The 24,479-nt window shown below is 39.8% G+C and overlaps 1 protein-coding gene across 1 annotated transcript in view; it reads right to left on the minus strand.

Moving 5' to 3' along the window:
* LOC126474736 (uncharacterized) overlaps window positions 1-24,479 on the minus strand; it is a 180,806-nt gene that overhangs the window by 117,218 nt on the left and 39,109 nt on the right. The window contains exons 4-6 of the mRNA XM_050102215.1: window positions 4,592-4,663; window positions 4,363-4,503; window positions 1,513-1,588 (exon numbers count right to left, since the gene is read on the minus strand). Of these exons, the coding sequence (XP_049958172.1) occupies window positions 1,513-1,588; window positions 4,363-4,503; window positions 4,592-4,663 (289 nt within the window). The remainder of the gene's footprint in view (window positions 1-1,512; window positions 1,589-4,362; window positions 4,504-4,591; window positions 4,664-24,479) is intronic.

Below are 24,479 nucleotides of genomic sequence, written 5' to 3' on the forward strand. Positions count from 1 at the left end.
ACCATACTATCCAGCCTTCCTGCCCCAGCCTCCTCCTTACCCCCACCCAGTTGACCCTCCCATCATGCACTGGTGCCGCTGCTTGCAGTGTGGTTTCAGTTGCCTGAGACTGCAGTCATGTGTGTGAATTGCGTTTGTATGTGTGTGTGTGTGTGTGTGTGTGTGTGTGTGTGTGTGTGTGTGTGTGTGTGTGTATGTGTGTGTGTTGTATGTGTATGTGTGTGGCTATGTCTATTGTTAAAAGGCCTTAATGGCCGAAAGCTTTATTTATTTGTGACAGTCTCTTTGTTGTGCCTATCTGTGCCTATCTCCGCTATATGGTGAGTAGCAACTTTCCTTTTCATAATATTGTTACTTCTGCAAAAGTGGAATATGTTAACATGTAACTTAAATTTAAGTATCAGGAAGCCTTTTCTAATGGTCTTTGTGTGGAGTGTAGTCTTGCATCTAAGTAAAACATGAACAACAAGCATTTGAGACAAGAAGAGAACATAAGCTTTTGAGATGTACTGTTACAGAAAATTGTTGAAGATTTAATGGGTAGATCGAATAACTGGTGAGGAGGTACTGAGTCAAATTGGGGGAAAAAAAGAAATTCATGCCACAACCTGACTATTAGAAGGGATCAGTTGATAGGACTCATTCTGAAGGATCATGGAACAATCAATCTGGTATAGCAGGAAAGAACGCGAATAAAAATTGTAGAAGGAGACTAGGCACGAATGCAGTAAGCAGGTTCAAATAGATTAGATTGCAGTAGTTACACAGAGATGAAGAGGCTTGCACAGCACTGGCTAGCATGTTCAGTTGCAATAAACCAGTCTTCAACTGAAGACAACAAAAACAACTTTTACTACAAAAAAATCGGTCAAACATTGATTGGCTCTTACTATACAATATTGCTGTAACATTTTCAAAACTAAAGTAGAAGCAATGAATACTAAGACACAAAAAACAGCTTTGGCATCAGGACAAAGAATTTGTACATGTGGCAACCTCAGAGGTAGTAAAACTGCATGAGCTGGGCTACAGAAGAATTGGATATGACGTATTTCCAATATCTGCAAACTGCAGAACACTACTTGTTCAATATAAAATAATTCCCTAGCTACCTTATTCTGCTGATTTCGGCCCATGACCTTTTTTTGTTTCCTAACCCAGCTAAGGCAGCAGAATTTTGTTATTCTTAATGAATGACAAGGTATCTGCACTGCAAATTAATATTAAGCTACACAGAAAATGAATCCATTTCCTGAGAGAATAAAACAATTGTAAAATGTTTCTCTTTGCTGTGTAGTTTACTGCACTTATCACTCACCTCATGAAACTGAAAAAATGTTTAAATGTCTGTTTCCAGGTGTGAAAAATATGAAAATATTAGCAGAAAAAAACTGTAATACTGCCAACATAAAATGATATAATTTTTTCCACATAAATTATTTATCCAGAAATATTAATTAATATATTAAATTTCAAATCTGTTAACAGGTAACATCCACCATAAATACTCACCATTAGTGGCGAGACAAGCATAGCTGCTACAATGTTGACAGAGTTGTTCTCCAGTAGGCCAACGGCAGCAATTATGCTATAAGATACAAATGTCACAGGTGAAAATAGTGTAAAATTATGAAATGACAGCAATGGAAAAAATATAATGACATTTTGCTTCAGTGTTTGCCATTTAAGCTTTCAGTACACATCAGTATTATAAAAGGAGAAATAAGTGAATTTTATGAGAGGAGCACACAGTCTGGAACCAAGTGTCACCAATTTTGAGGTCATCATAACTGCAGTTTACTTAACTTGCATTCTACCATGAAGATGTACAGTGCTGCCCAGAATAAGATATGTGTACAGTACATCTTGAAGTTAAGAAAAAACAGATTGCTACTCACCATACAGAGAAGATGCTGAAATGCAGACAGGCACAACAAAAATGCTGCTATACGTGTGTGCTCTTCGCCAAAAGTTCTTCTTCTAACATTAAAAAAAAAAAAACATTCACACAAGCACATCTCACACACACAAACACACAATCAGTCTCTGGCCACTGAGGCCTGACTGCAAGCAACTGTGTTTGATGGGAGAAGCAATCTGGGTGGTGGGGGGGGGGGGGGGGGGGGGGGGGGAAGGAGGAGGCTGGGGTGGCAAGGGGGAAGGTATAGCAGGGGAGAGACGGGAGGGTGTAGCACTGGGATGTGGTGAGGATAGTGTAGTTAGTTAGTTAGTGTAGGGTTGCTAGGTGGAGTTGGAAGGTTTAGGAGGAGAGAGCAGGAGAAGTAGTGGAGAGGGGAAGAAAGGAGACAGATTAGTTGTGTGTTGTGCTGGAATGTGTGGAGGGAAGGGGATAAATGGATGAATGTATGAACTAGCACAGGTTTATGCCTGTTTGGGACTCAATATCTCCTCTTTTTGTGAGTGGCAATATATCTTTTTCGTAATATTGTCGTTATTCCTTCTAGGATTTTCCATTGTTTGATATGCCATGAAGTGACTTTCTATCAAAACATTATTTAGCATATATGAATGTCTTGAATTGAACAAATCTGCAACGTTCCCTTCTCAATAAATGAGTTACAAAATTATATCATAAAAAGAGTACTGTGAATGTGATTATTAAAAGTGTTACAATTAAAAGCCCATGGATTCACAACAGAGTTAAAGTATTCATCTCTCTTTATTGTTAGTCACTACAAACTGGATTAATCCCAAGGAAGAAGGTGTGAAAATGTGTGAGAAGGAAGGGTTGAACTTCCCAGAAGGGGCAGTTAACTAAACGAATGGCAGAGGCATTAAGTTGTCAACAGATGCCATGCCCACGGAAGGTTTGTGCTATGATTTTCCTCATTTCCAGTCACAATTATAGATAGTGGAAGTCTTAGTAAATATTGCGGTTCAGCTTTTTCAGTCCAGAATGGATAGTGCATGTCTCTGAGGGCCTTAGTGAAAGTTTGAGCACAGCAAGTGCTGTCTGATACCTCCACCCAGCCCTTCCTACTCCGATTTCATCACAGGCTTCCCTACTCAACCAAAGGCAGAAGCGCCAGTTAAACAGTCATGTCATATACCACCTCTACTGTAATTTCTGCACAGCATTTTATGTGAGCTTGACCATCAACTGGCTGCCCATCCGAACTAATGGCACTGCCAAACTGTGGACTCGAACTGAACTGACCACCAAGTGGCAAAACTGCTGCTGAGCACATTTTCAGTTTCAGTGGCTGCTTCGTAACACCTGCCATCTGGACCTTTGCCCCCAAGGCATTTTTTCTGAACCATGGATTGGCAGTTGTCCTGCAATACATTCCGATACTGCTCCTGGCCTCAGTCTCTGCTAGTCCCCTGCTCCACACCCACCCTATCCTATTGCAGGAATCTTGTCTTTATTTAACCTGTGCCCACAGCCTCTTCACAACAGTCTCCCCTTCCTCTGTTCTGTAGTCATCTCCCACCCCACCACTAAATGCTATTGTCATCTTTGTGCACTGCTCGAACTAACTCATCAGTGCCAGTATCACTGTTGCAGTCCCATCCATACAACTGCTGCCTCTCCCTCCTGCATACCTATTCCATTCCCTCTCAGCTGTCAACCACCTTATGCAACTGTCCTCCTCGGCCCAACTCTTTTTTACCCTTACCCACTTCACCTGACATACCTGATACAATCCATCACACAGGTCAAGCTGCAGAACTGCAGTCCCAGCACAGTGCATTCTGCCTGAACAGTGTAGTTATGCAGATAGAGTAGTGTGTGTGTGTGTGTGTGTGTGTGTGTGTGTGTGTGTGTGTGTGTGCGCTCACACAAGTAACAACAGTAAACACAGATTTCAACAGGCTAATTACCAGAAGGCAGAAAAACACATGCATCATCAGCCACAATATAAAAGGGTCATACAAGATAGTTGTGAATGAATTATTTGACAAGTATCTAAACTGATACAAAGAGTCTGACTTCTCACGGCCCATAGCAGAGCCATGAGGAACAATGACTACACTGCTAATACACAAAAAAATAATATTTGAAGCAGGTTGTAAAATTGTTCTTCCGCCTTTTTGTGTGTTCAGCGCAAGTCCTTAAAGACAAGGTAATGCAGGAAAAAGTAGACGTTCCTAAATGAAATGAGAAAGAGACTGCTCGATATGAACCACCGCAATTATGCACCATAAAGTGGTTTGATCTATATGTATGTTTAAGTAAAAGATAATTCAGATTAATTAAAAGATATTGTCAACTTTTAATACAACTGAAACCTTACATTACATTTTTAAAATTAAACAAGTCTTTGAAGAAACATTATACAATACTCAACATAATGAAACAACTAAAAACAGAAATGAATAAAATATTGAATATCTTACTCTGCTGTCAGTACCAATAAAAGATAATCAAAGGATAATTCTGCTCCATTCCTTACACCGTCAACTACCTGTTTCACAGTAAGCTTTGAGCGAACTGATTGCACAAAATTATTCCAGTTTTTCTTGGGTATTAATTCACCACTGTAAAAAACAAAAAGAACAGGGAATCAGAATACACTTAAGTCACATGGCAGCAGCTAGAGTAATGAATGCTGAAGATTTTACTTACACAGTGTCATCTGGATTAAAGTCCGCTGTCCCGTCATTCATCCCATGGTAGAAAACATTGGAGGGTACAACACTGTTGGGAAAAAATATTCATAAGTCAGTCTTCAACACTTATTTTTAAATTTAAGTTTGCCAGAAATCAAAGTTAAGGATAACAAAAAAAAGAAAAAGAAAAAATGCTCCTGAAACTCGCCATTTCAGCAATAAATATTTATTTTCATGTGCTAATGAGATCAAATAAGTGTGATTAATATATTATGCTGATAAGGAAAAGAATGTCACTATGAACACTGCCTACATAAAATATAAAACCAGATGGGAGGCACTTCAGAAAATGTAATTCCACAGATATTAGTGGTATGACTGATATAACTGACAACTAACAAAAAATATCAGATTAATATTTTTATATAAATCAATTTAAAATATATAGATCCAGGTTATCAGGATTATCTCTTTGTTAATTTTTTAAGGAAATTGGAAATACCAGGATGAAATTTTCACTCTGCAGTGGAGTGTGCACTGATATGAAACTACCTGGCAGATTAAAACTGTGTGCCAGAACGAGACACGAACTCAGGAAACTTTGCTTTTTGTGGGCAAGCGTTCTACCTTTCTTTCAGGAAAGCTAGTTCTGCAATGTTTGCAGGAGAGCTCCTGTGAAGTCTAGAACATAAGAAACAAGGTACTGGCTGAATTGAAGCTGTGGGGATGGGTCGTGAGTCGTGCTTCGGTAGCTCAGTTGGTAGAGTACTTGCCCATGAAAGGCAAAGGTCCCGAGTTCAAGTTTCAGTCCAGTACACAGTTTTAATCTGCCAGAAAGTTTCATATCAGTGCACAATCTGCTGCAGAGTGAAAATTTTATTCTGGAAACATCCCCCAAGCTGTGGCAAAACCATGTCTATGAAGTATCCTTTCTTCCAGGAGTGCTAGTTCTGCAACGTTCACAGGAGAGCTTGTGTGAAGCTTGAAAGATAGGAGATGTACTGGTGGAATCAAAGCTGTGGGAATGGCTTGTGAGATGTGCTTGTTAGTTCGTAGAGCACTTGCCTGTGAAAGGCAGGTCCCGAGTTCGAGTCTCAGTCTGGCACAAAGTTTTAATCTACCATGAAGTTTCAAATCAGAAATAGTTTATATCATAAAAGACTATCATCTAACAATGAAGTTGGTGTAAATCCTAAATATGAAAATCAAATTAACATTAACAGTGTCACAAGAAAACACATAGTAATATCAATGATTAAAATTTTATATGCAGTGCCTCTGAATAGAAAGTTATAAAGATACTACAGTGATACTGTTAGGTATTCAAAAGAATCATATGACAATATTACATCACAAGTGCTAATAGCTCTCACATTCAAAAAGATTAATGCAATTTTATAAGGAGACATGCATAAACTTCATTCTCATTTAATTTCAGGAAATACAGATTTTTAAAACATTTCCACAATTTCTGTTTATTGTTTCTTCTTCCTTATGCTTTGATGAAAGACTCAGCAATCAAAGTTTATCTTTGAAGGATACAGTTTACTGAAATGAAACTGGTATTGCAAACAAATTTTTAACCAACCAAAATACTGAGTGTTTTAAAAGCAACATGTCTAATGGAACATTTTATGACAGCTGAACTGAGATCTGACAGTTTAACCAGTAAGAGATATGTACATGAAAATATACCAGTTAATGTATGCAGTGGAGTGTAAATGACAAGCCAGCCCAATAAGATGCATGCCTGGATAATTTAATCTCCAGTTTGATGAAAGATGAATATCTGTATGGAGAGATCCAATGTTATCTGACTGCCACAGCCTGTAATTGATCATCAACTGTGAAAACATTCTGTTCAGCAACCCAAATACATTAAGAGGATCAGACTGATATATCCAGGCAACATTACACAGCTAAGACAAAAACTGTCAAAACTTGAGTGGGATACAGTATATAATTGTTATGACAATGATAATGCTTTTAACTTATTTATTAAAACTGTTGCTCACAAATGACCAAAAAGGTGTAAACAGATGGTACAGCACACCAAAAAAGCAGAACAAATGGTTCACACATGAACTGCCTAACCTGAGAAACACTGTTGTTGTCCTACATAGAATGGCTAAAACTTTTAACCTAGAATTGAAGCAGAGATACAACGAAGATAGGAAAACATACAAAGTACAGGCTCAAAGTACAGACAGAAATACACATAGAGCCAATGATGCTTTCATTGAAAATTCTGGAAACAAATGCAAAGCTGCCTGGAAGGTAATAAATACAATAGCAGTTGCTGTAACTACCAAATTTGCGTGTGTATTGCTTCATAGTTCGCGCATGAAGTTTGTTCTTAATTCAGCCACTAGAGGCCACCCAGCCTGCTAGTACAACAGCAACAGTATGTGCAGCCTGCCAGCTGCACCCCCTGTTAGAGCTAATGGCTATTATGCCAGAGCACAAGGCTCTGCAGACCACTTGGGTGTTGTCTGTTGTATGTACTTTGTCTTTAATGTGTTTATGCTTTTTCATCTAATAAAGTTACAGTGCTTTTTGGGTTAGAAAACTTTGGCAATGAGTATGGTATTTGACTTCACATGTTCTATTTCAGTGATTGGTTCTTTGAGCTTAATTTGCATGAAGGCAGTGCTTAAATCTCTTCTTGAGCAACAGTAGGCACAGACATTTGCTATTTCCAGTTTAATAGCTACATTGGTACAATTTGCAGCACCATCCACAACATATCCGCTGCCATTCCCTGTGTACAATGATACAACGGAAGACTGGGACACTTATGAAAAATGCCTGTGACAAAGTTTCCTATCATTTGGGGTAACAGATGAAAACTTGTGCAAGGCTCTTTTTTGTCGTGGATCTCAATTGATGGGTATCAGTTGTTGTGTCAGCTCGCCCCTTACAAGAACCTTCAAGTCTTTCTTTAGATCAGATGTGTGTCTATCACTGTAAATGTACTCACATTATTGCTGCTCATTTTGAGTTTTACCATTGTCAAAAGCAGTCAAAACAGTCATACAGGGCGTGGGCAGCAGAACTACATGCACTTAATCACTGTTGTAATTTTATGACAAATGTTCATAAGTAATCATAGGCAGATCATATGGTTTAAGATGCAGTCCTGTGTTTTGCTCCTGATAGGGAAGCTCAAGAGCAAGATCTACAAAGTGAAAATCCTATGCTTACCGAAGTATTAAATGTAGTTCAGTCATTTGAAGTATCACATGATGCAGGTAGACAGAAACCTTGTCGAAAGTTTCAGAAATCAGTTCCTCTCACCCCTCCCAGCCTTCAGTCAATTCATAAGGTAATGGAGAAGTTATTGCAGCAGTCCAACGGACATCTCAGTGCCATATAGCTAATCATCATTTGTGACAACAAAAGTCCACGTCACAACAGCAACAGCCTTATGCCCAACTGCCATCATGCCCATCCTGCTTCATTCACACATGATACGAATGGATCACATGCCCCAAGTACTGGGCAACTTGTTACAGGTGGCATAAAAAAGGGACACATTGCTTCTGTGTGTAACTCTCTTCCAAACCAGAGTGAGGACAGTATGGATGTTGATGTGAACAGTATGTCAGTAGTGATGGAGTCTCCAAGCAAGTTATACATTGAAGTGTGTGTGTTTAACAAACTGCTGTGAATATGATGAAACAGTTTTCCCGCCCCCATTTTTCTGGACCTGCCCAGTGATGGTAACTTTAGGGAATCAAGAAAAGCGGAATCAGACCATCCTCAATTCCTTGAGGTTATTTGACCTATTTCTTCCAATGAATGGCCAACACCATTGGAGTTAGTAAACAAACCTACAGGTAAATTACACCTCTGTGCTGATTTTTAAATAATCAGTGAATGTAATTCAATCACTGATATATATCCTTTACTACGCTGTGATGAGCTGTCACCAAAATCTTTTACAAAGATTGACTTAGCAGATGCACATTTACAAGTGCCATCTGATGAGGAATTTGAATGTCCTCTAGTTATAAATATGCCATTTGGGCTTCGTCAATACCAGCATTTGCCTTTTGGTGTGGCAACTGCACCAGCCATTTTTCAACACTTTTTAGAGCAACTTATTGCATAAGTTCCACATTTCACCACATATTTAGATGACATAGCAGTGTCTGATGTCTCTGCAGAACCTTCCTACTCCATTTTCTGTTTTACAGTCTGCAAGGTTAAAGTGCAGTTTGGACAAGACAGTTGTTTCAACCATCTATTATGTTTTTAGGTTTTGAGGTGTTGCATGCTGGCATTAAACCATGGTACCTGCATATTGATGCTATTGCCATGTTGCCACACCCCACAGCCATCAAGGAATTACCACACCCCATGGCCATCAAGGAATTACAGGTATTTTTGGGAAAAATTATGTACTACCACAAATTCATAGCACACACTGATACTGTGGCACAACCACTCCATGCATTATTATGCAACAATGTTCCTTTCCAATAGTCCCCAGTTTGTAACTGGGCGTTCAAGTTGCTGAAATCTAAGCTGCAGTTGGCCCCTTGTTTGGTCACTTCTCAGCCAGTCCAATACCTAGTGTTAGCCACAGATGCTTCTCAGTTTGACCTTGACATTGTATGTGGACAGATAAAAACACCCTATTGTATATGCCTCTAAACTCTTAAATTCAGAGCAACAGCATTATTCTCAGACAGAAAAAGAATGTTTAGCAATCATGTATGCTCTAAAACAATTTCATGTTTTTCTATGTCCAAGTTTCACCTGATCACAGACTACAAACCACTGCTATCTCTTTTTAATCCTTTGTCATCCTTGCCAGACACAGCTGCACATCACTTACAGGAGTGGATTTTTTTCCTGTCACATTCCAATTATGAGATATATTTTCGACCTACGGTGCAACATGCAACTGCTAATGCCCTATCACATCTGCTGATTGATCTATATCCACAGTTTGATAAAGAAGAATTGCTTTGTTTCCATTTAGACATGGAAGCTCAGAATGTTTTTGATGGTTTTCCTATTACTAGCACTAAAATTGGAGCCACAGATCCTATTTTTCGTAAAGTTGTTTCTTTTGTAAAACACAGTCGGCTGGATAAATCTTTGGGCTGTGCTTCTGACCCTTTAAGAAAGTATTTTTACACTCAAAATCATCTTTCTGTTTAGGATGGAGTTCTGCTGTTAGCTATAGAGGGCACCACTCCTTGGATCGTAGTCCTGTCCACCCTTCGGTCTGAGGTTATGCACTTATTACATGTGAATCACTGGGTTGTCTCTCATGCAAAGGTGTTAGCATGCATACATGTTTTTTCAGATAGACATTAATGGGGAAATAACATGAGTTGCTGCAACCTGCCCACAGTGTGCCACCCATCAGGTGTCTGCCATACATCTTTGTCACTGTGGCGATCTCCACAGTGGCCTTGGGAATGAATTGATGTACATTTAGTAGGATCTTTTTTGAATTTCTACAGACTTGTTATGATTGATGCATCTTCTAAGTTTCTGTATGTGGTGTGTTGTCTGTCTATTTCTGTGGCAATAACAATTTCAGCTCTACAAAAATTTTTGCAATTGAAGATCTTCTGTAAATGTTAGTTACATATAATAGCCCCCAGTTCATGTCTCAGGAATTTGAAGGATTTGGAAAAAAGTAGTGTTCACCATGTCATGGCTTCTCTTTACCACCATGACTCAAACAGGGAAGCAGAATGACTAGTACAAACATTTAAGACTCAGATGAAAAAAATACATTTTGGATGTGTCACGTGAAGTGGCTCTTGACCAGTTCCTCGGTTCTTATAGGTGTACCCCTTTTGAGATAAGAGTTCAGCAGAGTTGTTACATTGCCTCCCCCAGGCTCTCCTACATTTGCTTCAACCAATGCCAGGACATCTGCCAACACTGGCGCTGCAACACTTCCAACCTGGTTTGTGTTTTGGCCACCAACCGAAATTGATGTCAACAGTAATTGAGAGCCACCATGGCCATCTCCTCTACATCACCTGCACTTCTGAGGGGAGGCTGTCACAACACATTGACCAGCTATGATCTCTAGTGGGCAGCTGTGCCCTCGTGTCCTCCATCTGCCTGGCTGACTCTTACAATGCAGTCGGTGCCCTCAGCTTCTCCTCTACCATTGTTGATGCCTTCACAACTGTCTCCTCTGCAGTGGGTGCCCCCTTCAGCGGTGGTGGGCCAAGGTGGGACACCAGTCCCAGCATTGTCACCACTGACACCTCTGCCATTATCACCTTCATGCAGCCAGTGCTGCCTGTTCAGCAGCCTTGGACATGGAAATTAAAGCCATGTCAGTGACACCTGTCCTACCAATGCTCTCTCACAGGGGTTGGGCACCGCACCTGCCCACACTCGTACCACTTCCAACTCTACACACTGGTGGCAGCACATGACTCAACAACCAAACATGATGACAGAAGAAATGGACATGAGCACAGTGCTCACTTCTTTGCAACGGAAGAAGAGTAACTACCAAATCTTTGTGTTTGCTACTTCACAGTTCACACATGAAAGTTGTTCTTGATTTGGCCATTGGAGATCACCCAGTCTGCTAGTATGACAGCAGTTGCACGCAGCCTACCAGCTGCACTCCCTGTTAAAACTAATGACTATATAGGCAAGACAATGAGGCTCTGCCAGCCACTTGTGTGTTGTCTGTGTATGTACTCTGTCTCTTATGTGTTTATACTTTTTCATGGAATAAAGTTACAGCGTTCTTGGGCTGAACAGCAGGGAAACATAAAAGAGTCAACAAACTCTGAGACCATCAAAAATATTAAATGAATTCTTTATAAACAACACTAGGTGTGAAGTTTCTACTACATTCACACCATATAGTGCAACATATGGAAGCACTTTCCATAAGATACTTCACCTAAATAACTTACATTCTAAACGGAAACAGATTACGTGTCAACTGTATAAAAAGTGGTCACAAACCTAGGTAACTCTTATAATGAAGATCTCTATTGCATCTGAAACACCAGCCTGAAATGAACAGTCAACATTCCTGTAGATCCTCTTACCTTTCTGATATCAGTAATACTTTCAAGACTGGAAAATTCCCTGAGGTCCTGAAGGCTACTGTTGTTATACCAGTTTACAAGAAAGAGGATAAAAGCAAACCTGAAAGATGCTGTCCAATATTCCTCATATCTATTATATGGAATATAATAGAATATTGTATTAAATTACAACTTGCAACTACACTCCTGGAAATTGAAATAAGAACACCGTGAATTCATTGTCCCAGGAAGGGGAAACTTTATTGACACATTCCTGGGGTCAGATACATCACATGATCACACTGACAGAACCACAGGAACATAGACACAGGCAACAGAGCATGCACAATGACGGCACTAGTACAGTGTATATCCACCTTTCGCAGCAATGCAGGCTGCTATTCTCCCATGGAGACGATCGTAGAGATGCTGGATGTAGTCCTGTGGAATGGCTTGCCATGCCATTTCCACCTGGCGCCTCAGATGGACCAGCGTTCGTGCTGGACGTGCAGACCGCGTGAGACGACGCTTCATCCAGTCCCAAACATGCTCAATGGGGGACAGATCCGGAGATCTTGCTGGCCAGGGTAGTTGACTTACACCTTCTAGAGCACGTTGGGTGGCACGGGATACATGCGGACGTGCATTGTCCTGTTGGAACAGCAAGTTCCCTTGCCGGTCTAGGAATGGTAGAACGATGGGTTCGATGACGGTTTGGATGTACCGTGCACTATTCAGTGTCCCCTCGACGATCACCAGTGGTGTACGGCCAGTGTAGGAGATCGCTCCCCACACCATGATGCCGGGTGTTGGCTCTGTGTGCCTCAGTCGTATGCAGTCCTGATTGTGGCGCTCACCTGCACGGCGCCAAACACGCATACGACCATCATTGGCACCAAGGCAGAAGCGACTCTCATCGCTGAAGACGACACGTCTCCATTCGTCCCTCCATTCACGCCTGTCGCGACACCATTGGAGGCGGGCTGCACGATGTTGGGGCGTGAGCGGAAGACGGCCTAACGGTGTGTGGGACCGTAACCCACCTTCATGGAGACGGTTGCGAATAGTCCTCGCCGATACCCCAGGAGCAACAGTGTCCCTAATTTGCTGGGAAGTGGCGGTGCGGTCCCCTACGGCACTGCGTAGGATTCTACGGTCTTGGCGTGCATCCGTCCGTCGCTGCGGTCCGGTCCCAGGTCGACGGGCACGTGCACCTTCCGCCGACCACTGGCAACAACATCGATGTACTGTGGAGACCTCACGCCCCACGTGTTGAGCAATTCAGCCGTACGTCCACCCGGCCTCCCGCATGCCCACTATATGCCCTCGCTCAAAGTCCGTCAACTGCACATACGGTTCACGTCCACGCTGTCACGGCATGCTACCAGTGTTAAAGACTGCGATGGAGCTCCTTATGCCACGGCAAACTGGCTGACACTGACGGCGGCGGTGCACAAATGCTGCGCAGCTAGCGCCATTCGACGGCCAACACCGCGGTTCCTGGTGTGTCCACTGTGCCGTGCGTGTGATCATTGCTTGTACAGCCCTCTCACAGTGTCCGGAGCAAGTATGGTGGGTCTGACACACCGGTGTCAATGTGTTCTTTTTTCCATTTCCAGGAGTGTATTTTGAAGAAAACAATCTGATCCCCCCTTTGCTCTTTGGTTTTACACCAGTTTTATAAATAGTAAATATGCTACAACCTCTTGTTACAGATATTCTTGATGGCTTCGAGAACATTTCCTTCACTTTTGTGTTACTACTAGATATGAACAAAGCATGTGACATTGAGTCTCACGATATACTCAAAATAAGCCACAGAGCTATGATAACAAGACTAATGAACCGACAATAATTGGATACTATTTGACTAACAGAATTCGTGAGGTGAATGTAAATAACTGCCATCAAATGCCCAAATGCCCTATCAGTTGTTAGAGGCATGCTGCAAGGCTCTGTTCTTGGACCATTCCTTTTACTGGTGCACATGAATGAATTGTCTGTTTTCTTGGCTCACAAGTCCATAAAGTATGCCGATGACACTGTATGGCTCTACAATAAGAAGCTTATCCTAAACAATAGCATAACTGAAACTATGTATTTCTCCTGCACAATCTAAATGGAAAAGTAAATGCGCCTAAGTAAATGAGTCTGACACTGTTAGACTTCTATGAATCCACCTGGATCCCAAACTGACTTGTAACAGACACACTGAACAGTTATGCACCAAATTATCTAGCATGGATGTGTGTGATGTCCTTAGGTTAGTTAGGTTTAATTAGTTCTAAGTTCTAGGTGACAGGTGACCTCAGAAGTTAAGTCGCATAGTGCTCACAGCCATCTGAACCATTTGAACCAAACTATCTAGAGTAGCAAATCAAAAACATTAGTTTGCAGACAACAACCACTGCCTTCTTACTACACATTCTTTCAGTCTCATCTGCAATGTAAAACAACAACATACATTTTGTTGCAGAACAGCTATCTATTCCCATTAAACCTAGATGTAGGTTTTAAACATACAGGAATGAAGCTACAAGGGCTATCCACAAAGTACATTAAGTTTTGGAATTAAAAATAAATAAAGTATTGGAATTTTTTTTTATTATATACAGATGAAAGCCACACTTCAATACTACTTTTCTACATAGTTGCCATTTAAATTAAGGCACTTATCGTAGCGATGGACGTGCTTGGAAATTCCTTCGCCGTAAAATTCGGCCACCTGCGCCTTCAACCTCGTGGTTAGCTCTTCTTGAAGCTGTGCGTCATCATCAAAACGCTGCATAGCCAACCACTTCTTCATTGGTGGGAATAAGTGGAAGTTGCTCGGTGCCAGGTCGGGACGAGTGGCATTTGCTGTGTGGGCCCGAGCGTTGTCGTGAATCAGCAAGATCTTCGAGTTCAACTTTCCCCTGCGCTTGTTTTGTATTGCTCTTCTGAGGTTGTGCAGAGTTTTGCAATACCTTTGAGAGTTTATTTTAGTGCCTCTTTCCAGGAAATCCACAAAAATTGTATTTCTACCGGGTAACTGATTAACCACGTGGTTGAAGGCGCCGAATTTTACGATGAAGGAATTTCCAAGCTCGTCCATCGCTATGATAAGTGCCTTAAATTAAATGGCAACTATGTAGAAAAGTAGTATTTAAGTGTGGCTTTCATCTGTATATAATAAAAAAAATTCCAATACTTTATTTATTTTTAATTCCAAAACGTAATGTACTTTGTGGATAGCCCTTGTATGTAACAAGCTACTGCCATCAGTGACAGACTTGCTTTGTGATAATGAGGAGGAGCTCATTCATAAGCCCTTAGCCTATAAGTGTGTTCTAGTATTAAAGAACCTGAATGTAGATAGTAAATTCCCATGCATTGTTCAAACCCATAAATGTTTAAGTGCACACAAAAGCTTCAAATTTGAATAACACAGAGTGTATATGGTCTTTCTTACAGTTCCAAGTGCACAACATCCACCTGACAGTTATAAGGCAAATTTCTAACAATAAGATGCTAAACTATGAAATGTGATGTATAACTGGGATTGTACAATTGTGTATTTCAACATAGGTAGGTTAACAACAAATATATAAATAAATAAATATTTTGGAAATTAGAGTATGATAATCAATGATACTACAGCAATGTACTATTGGTGAAGAGTTCTTGGTACAATTTGGGAATGTGATTGATGTGAAGCTGCATGAAAATTACTGAACTATTAATGTTGTGCTGAACACTAAAAATGACAATGAAGCTACAATATGATGACCAGCATAGTGATGAAACACACTCAACATCAAACAATATAATAAATCATTGTTTAATAAATCTTCAGTAATAGTTTGAAAGATTCATACTCTGAGCATTTTTACTGCTTGATGAGTTAACCCATAAAATCAGAGCGTTTAGGTGGAACATGTTACAGTCTTTGTGATATGCATATGAATTCCTTACTGCAATGCAACTAGCATCCAACTTATAATTATCTGTGAAAATTACTACAAAAAAGCAACTAAGAGCAGATGATTATTAATTACTTAATTATAAGGAAAGAAGTAATAGATTTCACAAATCTATTAATACATGATGATGCAGGATACTAATCACCCTTATGGTGATTATTGTTTTCATATTGTTGTAGTTAGAGAAAATTATGTTTCACGATGAAATTCGAACCAAGTATCACTTCGCTTGTATATACACTTTTATATATTGAATAACCATCATGCCTTTTGTATCATATTGTGCAACAGCTGTTTGATGATGTTGATAGCTACAGTGAGCAATGTCACTGGTGTTTATGAAACCTAATATTTCATCTCCATACAGTTGCATTATCATTTTGATAGTTGTATGTATAAGAACCAAGAGAGACTTCTCAGCATACCTGGTATTAATTAATTTTTCACAATTTATTAAGTGTGATACAGCAGGCCAAATCTTATTTGCTACTTTCTATAATACAACGCAATCTCTGTTTAGGAAGCAGAACATTTAAAACTTCCTGAAAGGTTAAAACAGCTTATCTGAACACCACTATAATTCAGATTATTATCTATCATGGACATTTCTCTTGTCATATGAGCTATTAAGACATGCCTCAGAGCCAACCTTGAAGTTTCAATCTGCTGGTACCTTTCCCTTTTCAAGGGGAGTTAGAACGGAATTTCTTTTTTCGCATTTTTGGATTTTTATCTCATTATAAAATTTGCAATTTTCTGAATAAAATGATATATATATATATATATATATATATATATATATATATATATATATATATATATATATATATATATATATATATATATATATATATATATATATATATATATATATCTAAAAACAAAGATGATGTGACTTACCAAATGAAAGTGCTGGCAGGTCGACAGACACACAAACAAACACAAACATACACACAAAATTCAAGCTTTCGCAACAAACTGTTGCCTCATCAGGAAAGAGGGAAGGAGAGGGGAAGACGAAAGGAAGTGGGTTTTAAAGGAGAGGGTAAGGAGTCATTCCAATCCCGGGAGAGGAAAGACTTACCTTAGGGGGAAAAAAGGACAGGTATACACTCGCACACACGCACATATCCATCCACACATACAGACACAAGCAGACATATATGTCTGCTTGTGTCTGTATGTGTGGATGGATATGTGCTACTTTATCCTGTGTAAGCTTCTTCATCTCCCAGTACTTACTGCAACCTACATCCTTCTGAACCTGCTTAGTGTATTCATCTCTTGGTCTCCCTCTATGATTTTTACCCTCCACGCTGCCCTCCGATGATAAATTTGTGATCCCTTGATGCCTCAGAACATGTCCTACCAACCGGTCCCTTCTTCTTGTCAAGTTGTGCCACAAACTCGTCTTCTCCCCAATTCTATTCAATACCTCATCATTAGTTATGTGATCTACCCATGTAGTCTTCAGCATTCTTCTGTAGCATCACGTTTCAAAATCTTCTATTCTCCTCTTGTCCAAACTATTTATAATCCATATTTCACTTCCATACATGGCTACACTCCATACAAACACTTTCAGAAACGACTTCCTGACACTTAAATCTATACTCGATGTTAATAAACGCTTTCCTTGCCATTGGCAGTCTACATTTTATATCCTTTCTAATTCAACCATTATCAGTTATTTTGCTCCCCAAATAGCAAAACTCCTTTACTACTTTAAGTGTCCCATTCCCTAATCTAAATCCCTCAGCATCACCTGCCTTAATTCCACTACATTCCATTACCCTCGTTGTGCTTTTGTTGATGTTCACCTTATATCCTTCTTTCAAGACACTGTCCATTCCATGCAACTGCTCTTCCAAGTCCTTTGCTGTCTCTGACAGAATTACAATGTCATCAGTGAACCTCAAAGTTTTTATTTCTTCTCCATGGATTTTAATACCTACTCTGAATTTTTCTTTGGTTTCCTTTACTGCTTGCTCAATATACAGATTGAACAACATTGGAGAGAGGATACAACCCTGTCTCACTCCCTTCCCAATCACTGCTTCCCTTTCATGCCCCTTGACTCTTATAACTGCCATCTGGTTTCTGTACAAATTGTAAATAGCCTTTTGCTTCCTGCCACCTTTAGAATTTGAAAGAGAGTATTCCAGTCAATATTGTCAAAAGCTTTCTCTAAGTCTGCAAATGCTAGAAATGTAGGTTTGCCTTTCCTTAATCTTTCTTCCAAGATAAGTCGTAAGGTCAGTATTGCCTCACGTGTTCCAACATTTCTATGGAATCCAAACTGATCTTCCCCAAAGTCAGCTTCTACCAGTTTTTCCATTCGTCTGTAAAGAATTTGCATTAGTATATTGCAGCCATGGCTTGTTAAACTGATAGTTCAGTAATTTTCACATCTGTCAACACCTGCTTTCTTTGGGATTGGAATTATTATATTCTTCTTGAAGTCTGAGGGTATTTCACCTGTCTCATACATCTTGCTCACCAGATGGTAGAGTTTTGTCAGGACTGGCTCTCCCAAGGCTGTCAGTAGTTCTAATGGAATGTTGTCTACTCCCGGGGCCTTGTTTCAACTCAGGTCTTTCAGTGCTCTGTCAAACTCTTCACGCAGTATCATATCTACCATTTCATCTTCATCTATATCTTCTTCCATTTCCATAATATTGTCCTCAAGAACATCGCCCTTTGTATAGACCCTCTATATACTCCTTCCACCTTTCTACTTTCCCTTCTTTGCTTAGAACTGGGTTTCCATCTGAGCTCTTGATATTCATACAAGTAGCTCTCTTTTCTCCAAAGGTCTCTTTAATTTTCCTGTAGGCAGTATCTATCTTACCCCTAGTGAGATAAGCCTCTACATCCTTACATTTGTCCTCTAGCCATCCCCGCTTAGCCATTTTGCACTTCCTATCGATCCCATTTTTGGTACGTTTGTATTCCTTTTTGCCTGCTTCGTTTACTAAATTTTTATATTTTCTCCTTTCACCAATTCAGTATTTCTTCTGTTACCCAAGGATTTCTACTAGCCCTCGTCTTTTTACCTACTTGATCCTCTGCTGCCTTCACTACTTCATCCTTCAGAGCTACCCATTCTTCTTCTACTGTCTTTCTTTCCCCCATTCCTGACAATTGTTCTCTTATGCTCTCCCTGAAACTCTGTACAACCTCTGGTTTAGTCAGTTTATCCAGGTCCCATCTCCTTAAATTCCCACCTTTTTGAAGTTTCTTCAGTTTTAATCTACAGTTCATAACCAACAGATTGTGGTCAGAGTCCACATCTGTCCCTGGAAATGTCTTACAATTTAAAACCTGGTTCCTAAATATCTGTCTTGCCATTATATAATCTATCTGATACCTTCTAGTATCTCCAAGATTCTTCCATGTATACAACGTTCTTTTATGATTCTTGAACCAAGTGTTAGCTATGATTAAGTTATGCTCTGTGCAAAATTCTACCAGACGGCTTCCTCTTTCATTCCTTACCCACAATCCATATTCACCTACTATGTTTCCTTCTCTCCCTTTTTCTACTCTCAAATTCCAGTCATCCATGACTATTAAATTTTCGTCTCCCTTCACTACCTGAATAATTTCTTTTATCTCCTCATACATTTCATCAATTTCTTCATCATCTGCAGAGCTAGTTGGCATATAAATTTGTACTACTGTAGTAGGCATGGGCTTCGTGTCTATCTTGGCCACAATAATGTGTTCACTATGCATTCTGTAGTAGCTTACCTGCACTCCTATTTTTTTTATTCATTATTAGACCTACTCCTGCATTGCCCCTTTTTGTTTTGTGTTTATAAACCTGTATTCACCTGACCAAAAGTCTTGTTCCTCCTGCCACTGAACTTCACTAATTCCCACTATATCTAACTGTAACCTACCATTTCCGTTTTTAAATTTTCTAACCTACCTGCCCGATTAAGGGATTTGACATTCCACGCTCCGATCTGTAGAACGCCAGTTTTCTTTCTCCTGATAATGACATCTTCTTGAGTAGTCCCCACCCAGAGATCCGAATGGGGGACTATTCTACCTCCAGAATATTTTACCCAAGAGGACACCATCATCATTTAACCATACAGTAAAGCTGCATGCACTCAGGAAAAATGACGGCTGTAGTTTCCCCTTGCTTTCAGCCGTTCACAGTACCAGCACAGCAAGGCTGTTTTGGTTAGTGTTACAAGACCAGATCAGTCAATATCCAGACTGTTGCCCCTGCAACTACTGAAAAGGTTGCTGGCCCTCTTCAGGAACCACACATTTGTCTGGCCTCTCAACAGATACCCCTCCATTGTTGTTGCACCTACAGTATGGCCATCTGTACCACTGAGGCATGCAAGCCTCCCCACCAATAGCAAGGTCCGTGGTTCATGGTAATTTTTTATACAGAAGGCTGTGGATTTCTGTGGTTTCTAAAGGTTGTGTCCAGAAGAGGATGGGCACCAGGTTGAGGACGTTGAAACAAAGTTTGAGAGACAAGAACTTTCTGATGGTAAAACCATGAGAGGCAGGCTGACAGACAAAATAATTGATGAACTACAGCAGAATTATGGGATGGCGATTAGAAATAATACTGAGGATTTGTTGAAAATGAAGCAGGCAGTATGGGCTACCTTCTTCCACAGACTGTCAACTGATGAAAAACCAGTACACCTCCTTTTCCCACCTGGACGTAATTCATGGTGCAATTAATGCAATGCCCAGTACTCAAACAGTTCATACAGCCATAACCATTCCATCCCAGCAGCAATCATGGATATCATAAAACCTATTTACAGAGACCTGGCAAGTCATGAATTACTAAAGAAGTGTCTGCGTGGTCAGACTCAAAATCCCAGTGAGTCGTTCAATAATCTTATATAGACTCGCTTACCAGAAAATGTTTTTGTTGGAATGATGACACTAAAGTGAGGGGTCAGTGATGCTGTTATTGCTTTGCTGTTATTGGAAGGGTGAAAGTGCTACAGCATACAGAAATTAATTTTGGAGCAAACTGCATCAGAGAACTTTAATGGATGGACAAGGTTTACATTGATAAAGTAGAGTATGCAGCACAGTTGGCAACTAAGGAGTCCAGAAAGAAGAAAAGAAGAAAAAACTTGGAAAAAGATCAAGAGGATTATATACAGTATGGTGCAGGGTGCTTCTGAATGACTAAAAACAAAAAATTAAGCATATATTAAGTGAGTTACAGTCTTTTGAAACTTTAGAAGCCATTTCTGAAAATTTACATTTTCTGTTGCATTTTTCCCTAAATCTCAGAAATCACTTTGAGTAGAGTATTGAAGTTTTCAAGGAATAATAACATACATATCCTGAGTCTAATGAACTCAAAGAAGAACATAATGTTATGTATAATTAAAATTATTTTGGATAATGTACAAAAAAAGTACACAAAATTTTAATCATGTAATTAAAAAATTTTATTTCCGAAAGCAGTGGTTGAAATGAAATTATTGTAGTTCAATAGACTAGGAACATACAGTTTAATGTCCTGTAAAAGTTTCATGTCAATGGCTATGGTGGTTCCTGAAATACAGGGAAGCCAAGTCACTAAATTTAACATTGTTGGGATAGTGCATTCCAGCTCCCCTTAAACTCTATAGAGGATCTTGTGTATACCTCGCTGGAGTAGGATTCATGGAAGAAAGTGTGAGGTCTACTTAAACTTGAAGTCATTTGTTCTCCAGAGTTGCAGGCCCACAAATTCATATGTATGTTTGTGGTGATCTTTTAACTTTCTGAATAATAACCACAAACTTTGAATAATCTGTTTATTATTCTTCTGTATAGAAACAACAACATGAGATAAGAACACCAAAATATCTTGTTGCCTCAGTGACTCATTGCTGCAATCTTCATCCTTGGCAAATACAAGTCATCACCATCTTGGACACATACCTACATCTGTCATCTGCTAAAGTGTCTGCCAAGACTAACCATAACAACTTCCCATACAAGTGAAGCTACAGCCAAAAAGGTTCATCCTGTAGCTGTATCTACTGACTTCATTCTACTGGCTGATGAGGCCATTCCCATGGTGTCAGAGAAGCTCTACATCAGAATTATGATACGTCCGATGATTCAAATTAGGTATCGTGTAAATTTAAGTTCACTGATGAATAATAATACAGATAATTCAATGCCTCCAAATGACACTGAGATTTCTGATTACCTGCTCTGGTCACATGCAAATTGTGATTATAATGTTTTGTCTGAATCATGATCACAGAATTGGAAGGGCCAAAAGCATACAAAAGTAAAAATCACTAGAAAAACCTTAAAATAAAAATCAAACAGATTGCTACTGTCTTGTAAATCATACATATCTGAGGATTACCAAACTATAAATGGATTTCATCTTGGTAAAGTATTGTGAAAGTTATTTATATGTCTTTGTTGACACTTTAACACAAATTAAATCATCATCTTTCAAGCATAACTGGTTGTCGGAAGCAAGCTATTTTGGCCTCTGGCTTTGATTAAAATGAATCCATTGTTTCAAGAAACTTTTCTAAATAAGTATCAAAAATAAGATGAACAATGTTCTCTTGGCAGTGTTTGCTGATGGAAGTCACCCCCCACAAAATCTGTCATGTCACTGCGAATAAGAGGTAGTTCAACTTCCAATACATGTTAGTAAAGCTGGGGATAATGTCTCAAAGACAAACCAAATATGAAAATTTGAAATGCACAAAGAAACCTTATAAGGTAGATAAGAGTAAAATGACTGATATGCTAAGGGATGGATAATTTCAAGCAGTGTCATGTAGCAGCCAAAATTGTCTGTTATGTTACATCAGAACTCATTTTTATTGCGTAATATGTAAGTTATGATGAAAAAAATCAGTTTTTATCTGAACCAATCAACCTGGAGCAGATCAAAATGTCACAGCCAATCTTGGGCTTATGAAAGCCATAGTGAGTTGAGCAGAATTATATCACACATGTATAGCAGAATATAGCATAGCCACAGCATAAGTTTGCATTCTGAATTAATGTTTCACACTGCATTAAAGTGTACACTTTGGAACAGAAAGTATCTGGGTTTGATTCTCATTCATCAAAGACTTGTCAAAGATCTACTACTCCCCTTCTCCTGATCCCTGCAATGGAAACACTTCTTTGCCTCCAAGTGCACCATCTAAAGCCAACATAATCCCAACATAGAACCCAGTTCATACCACCATCCAACCATGATCTTCATCCCCCCCCCCCCCCCCCATCCTCCTCCCATCTAACCACCCACTGGTCACCTTCCAGGAATTCCTTACTTCCAACATGGCCTCACCAGGTCCCTTTCCCAGGTCCCTTCCTCAGAATAGCAGCCTTTCAGCAGAAGAAAGAATAGACATACAAAATTTCAAAACTAATCCTGAGCTAATCATCCTATCTGCAGACAAACGTTTCACCACTGTTGTTATCAGTTACAAAACTGGCAGAAGGTCTCTGCCAGTTACCCGACAACTCCACCTACACACTCTGGCAGAATGATCCTATCCCAGAAGTCCAACATAACCTCCAATCCCTGCTTAAAACATGACACCCTTCTCAGAACCTCACCCCTGTGAAAATCCACACACTCCCCCTCTACATGCTCTCCAAAATCTACAAACCCAACAATCCTGGACCCCTTATTTGGCCCTCATTGACCAACACCTCCAACCAACTGCCCATAGTCTAGCCTTCAACATCAAAGATACCAACCACTTCCTTCACTGACTCTCCATCATAGCCACCCATTTACCTGCTGGATCCCTACTCATCACTGTTGATGCCACCTTCCTATACACAAAGATCCCTCATGCCCTTGGACTTATCGCTATTGAACACTACCTTCCCCACCGTCCTTTGGACTCCAAACCCATTACCTCATTCCACACACAGGTTATTAACTTTATCCTAACTCATACCTACTTCCATTTTAAAGGGAAGATATATAAACAAATCCATAAGGTAACCATGGGCACCCGCATGGCACTTCCTAGCCTCCCAAAATGCCAAAACCTTAGTGTGGTTCACATTCATTGCTGATATCTTCATGATCTGCACTCCAGGCCACGACACCCACCTTCACTCCTTCACAACCTGAACACCTCCTCTCCCACCCATTTCATGTGGTCCTTCTCATCTAGGCATGCCACCTCCCTCCAGTCTGATGGCTCCATCTGCAACTTTGTCCACATTAAACCCATCAACCACCAACAGTAGCTATGATATCTTTCACACCAAAAAACCACTCCCATACAACTTGGTCACCGGTGGATGGCATATCTACAGTGATAATAACACTCCCTGACCCAGTATGCTGAGGGCCTCACCAAGGTCTTCACATACTGGTGCTATACCCCATACCTAGCCCGCAAAAAGATCTCCTGTGCCATTTCCCCTCACACACCCAATCCTCCCATCACCCCCAAGAACCAGCCACAAAGGAGTGCCTCCTCATCACCCAATACCAACCTGGACTGGAACAACTACAATAATAATAATATTTATTCAACATTGAATAATCAAATACAATCCCTAGAAATAATACAGTTTCAGGACAACATACAAATTATTTTTCTGAATACGTCAGTTTATAAATTACAAACTAAAAATTCGTTTGTATTAATAAATTTTACATTTTGATGGATTTTACATTTGGTAGTATACAATGACAATATTACAAATATTGTTTTTATCAACATTATATTAGTTGTACGTTACTTAAAACTATGAGCTTGACATACTTATGAAGCACTTTTCATACAGATATAATACTCGACTAGGGAATAAAATGGGTTTTCAATTAGAATTCTTTTTAGCTGATCTTTTAATTTGTTAATAGGAAGGGTTGTGAGACTTTTTGGTAGGAAATTGGCTAGATTCAGCCCAGCATGAA

Source organism: Schistocerca serialis, chromosome 4, assembly GCF_023864345.2.
Source record: "Schistocerca serialis cubense isolate TAMUIC-IGC-003099 chromosome 4, iqSchSeri2.2, whole genome shotgun sequence".
NCBI classification, from domain to species: domain Eukaryota; kingdom Metazoa; phylum Arthropoda; class Insecta; order Orthoptera; family Acrididae; genus Schistocerca; species Schistocerca serialis.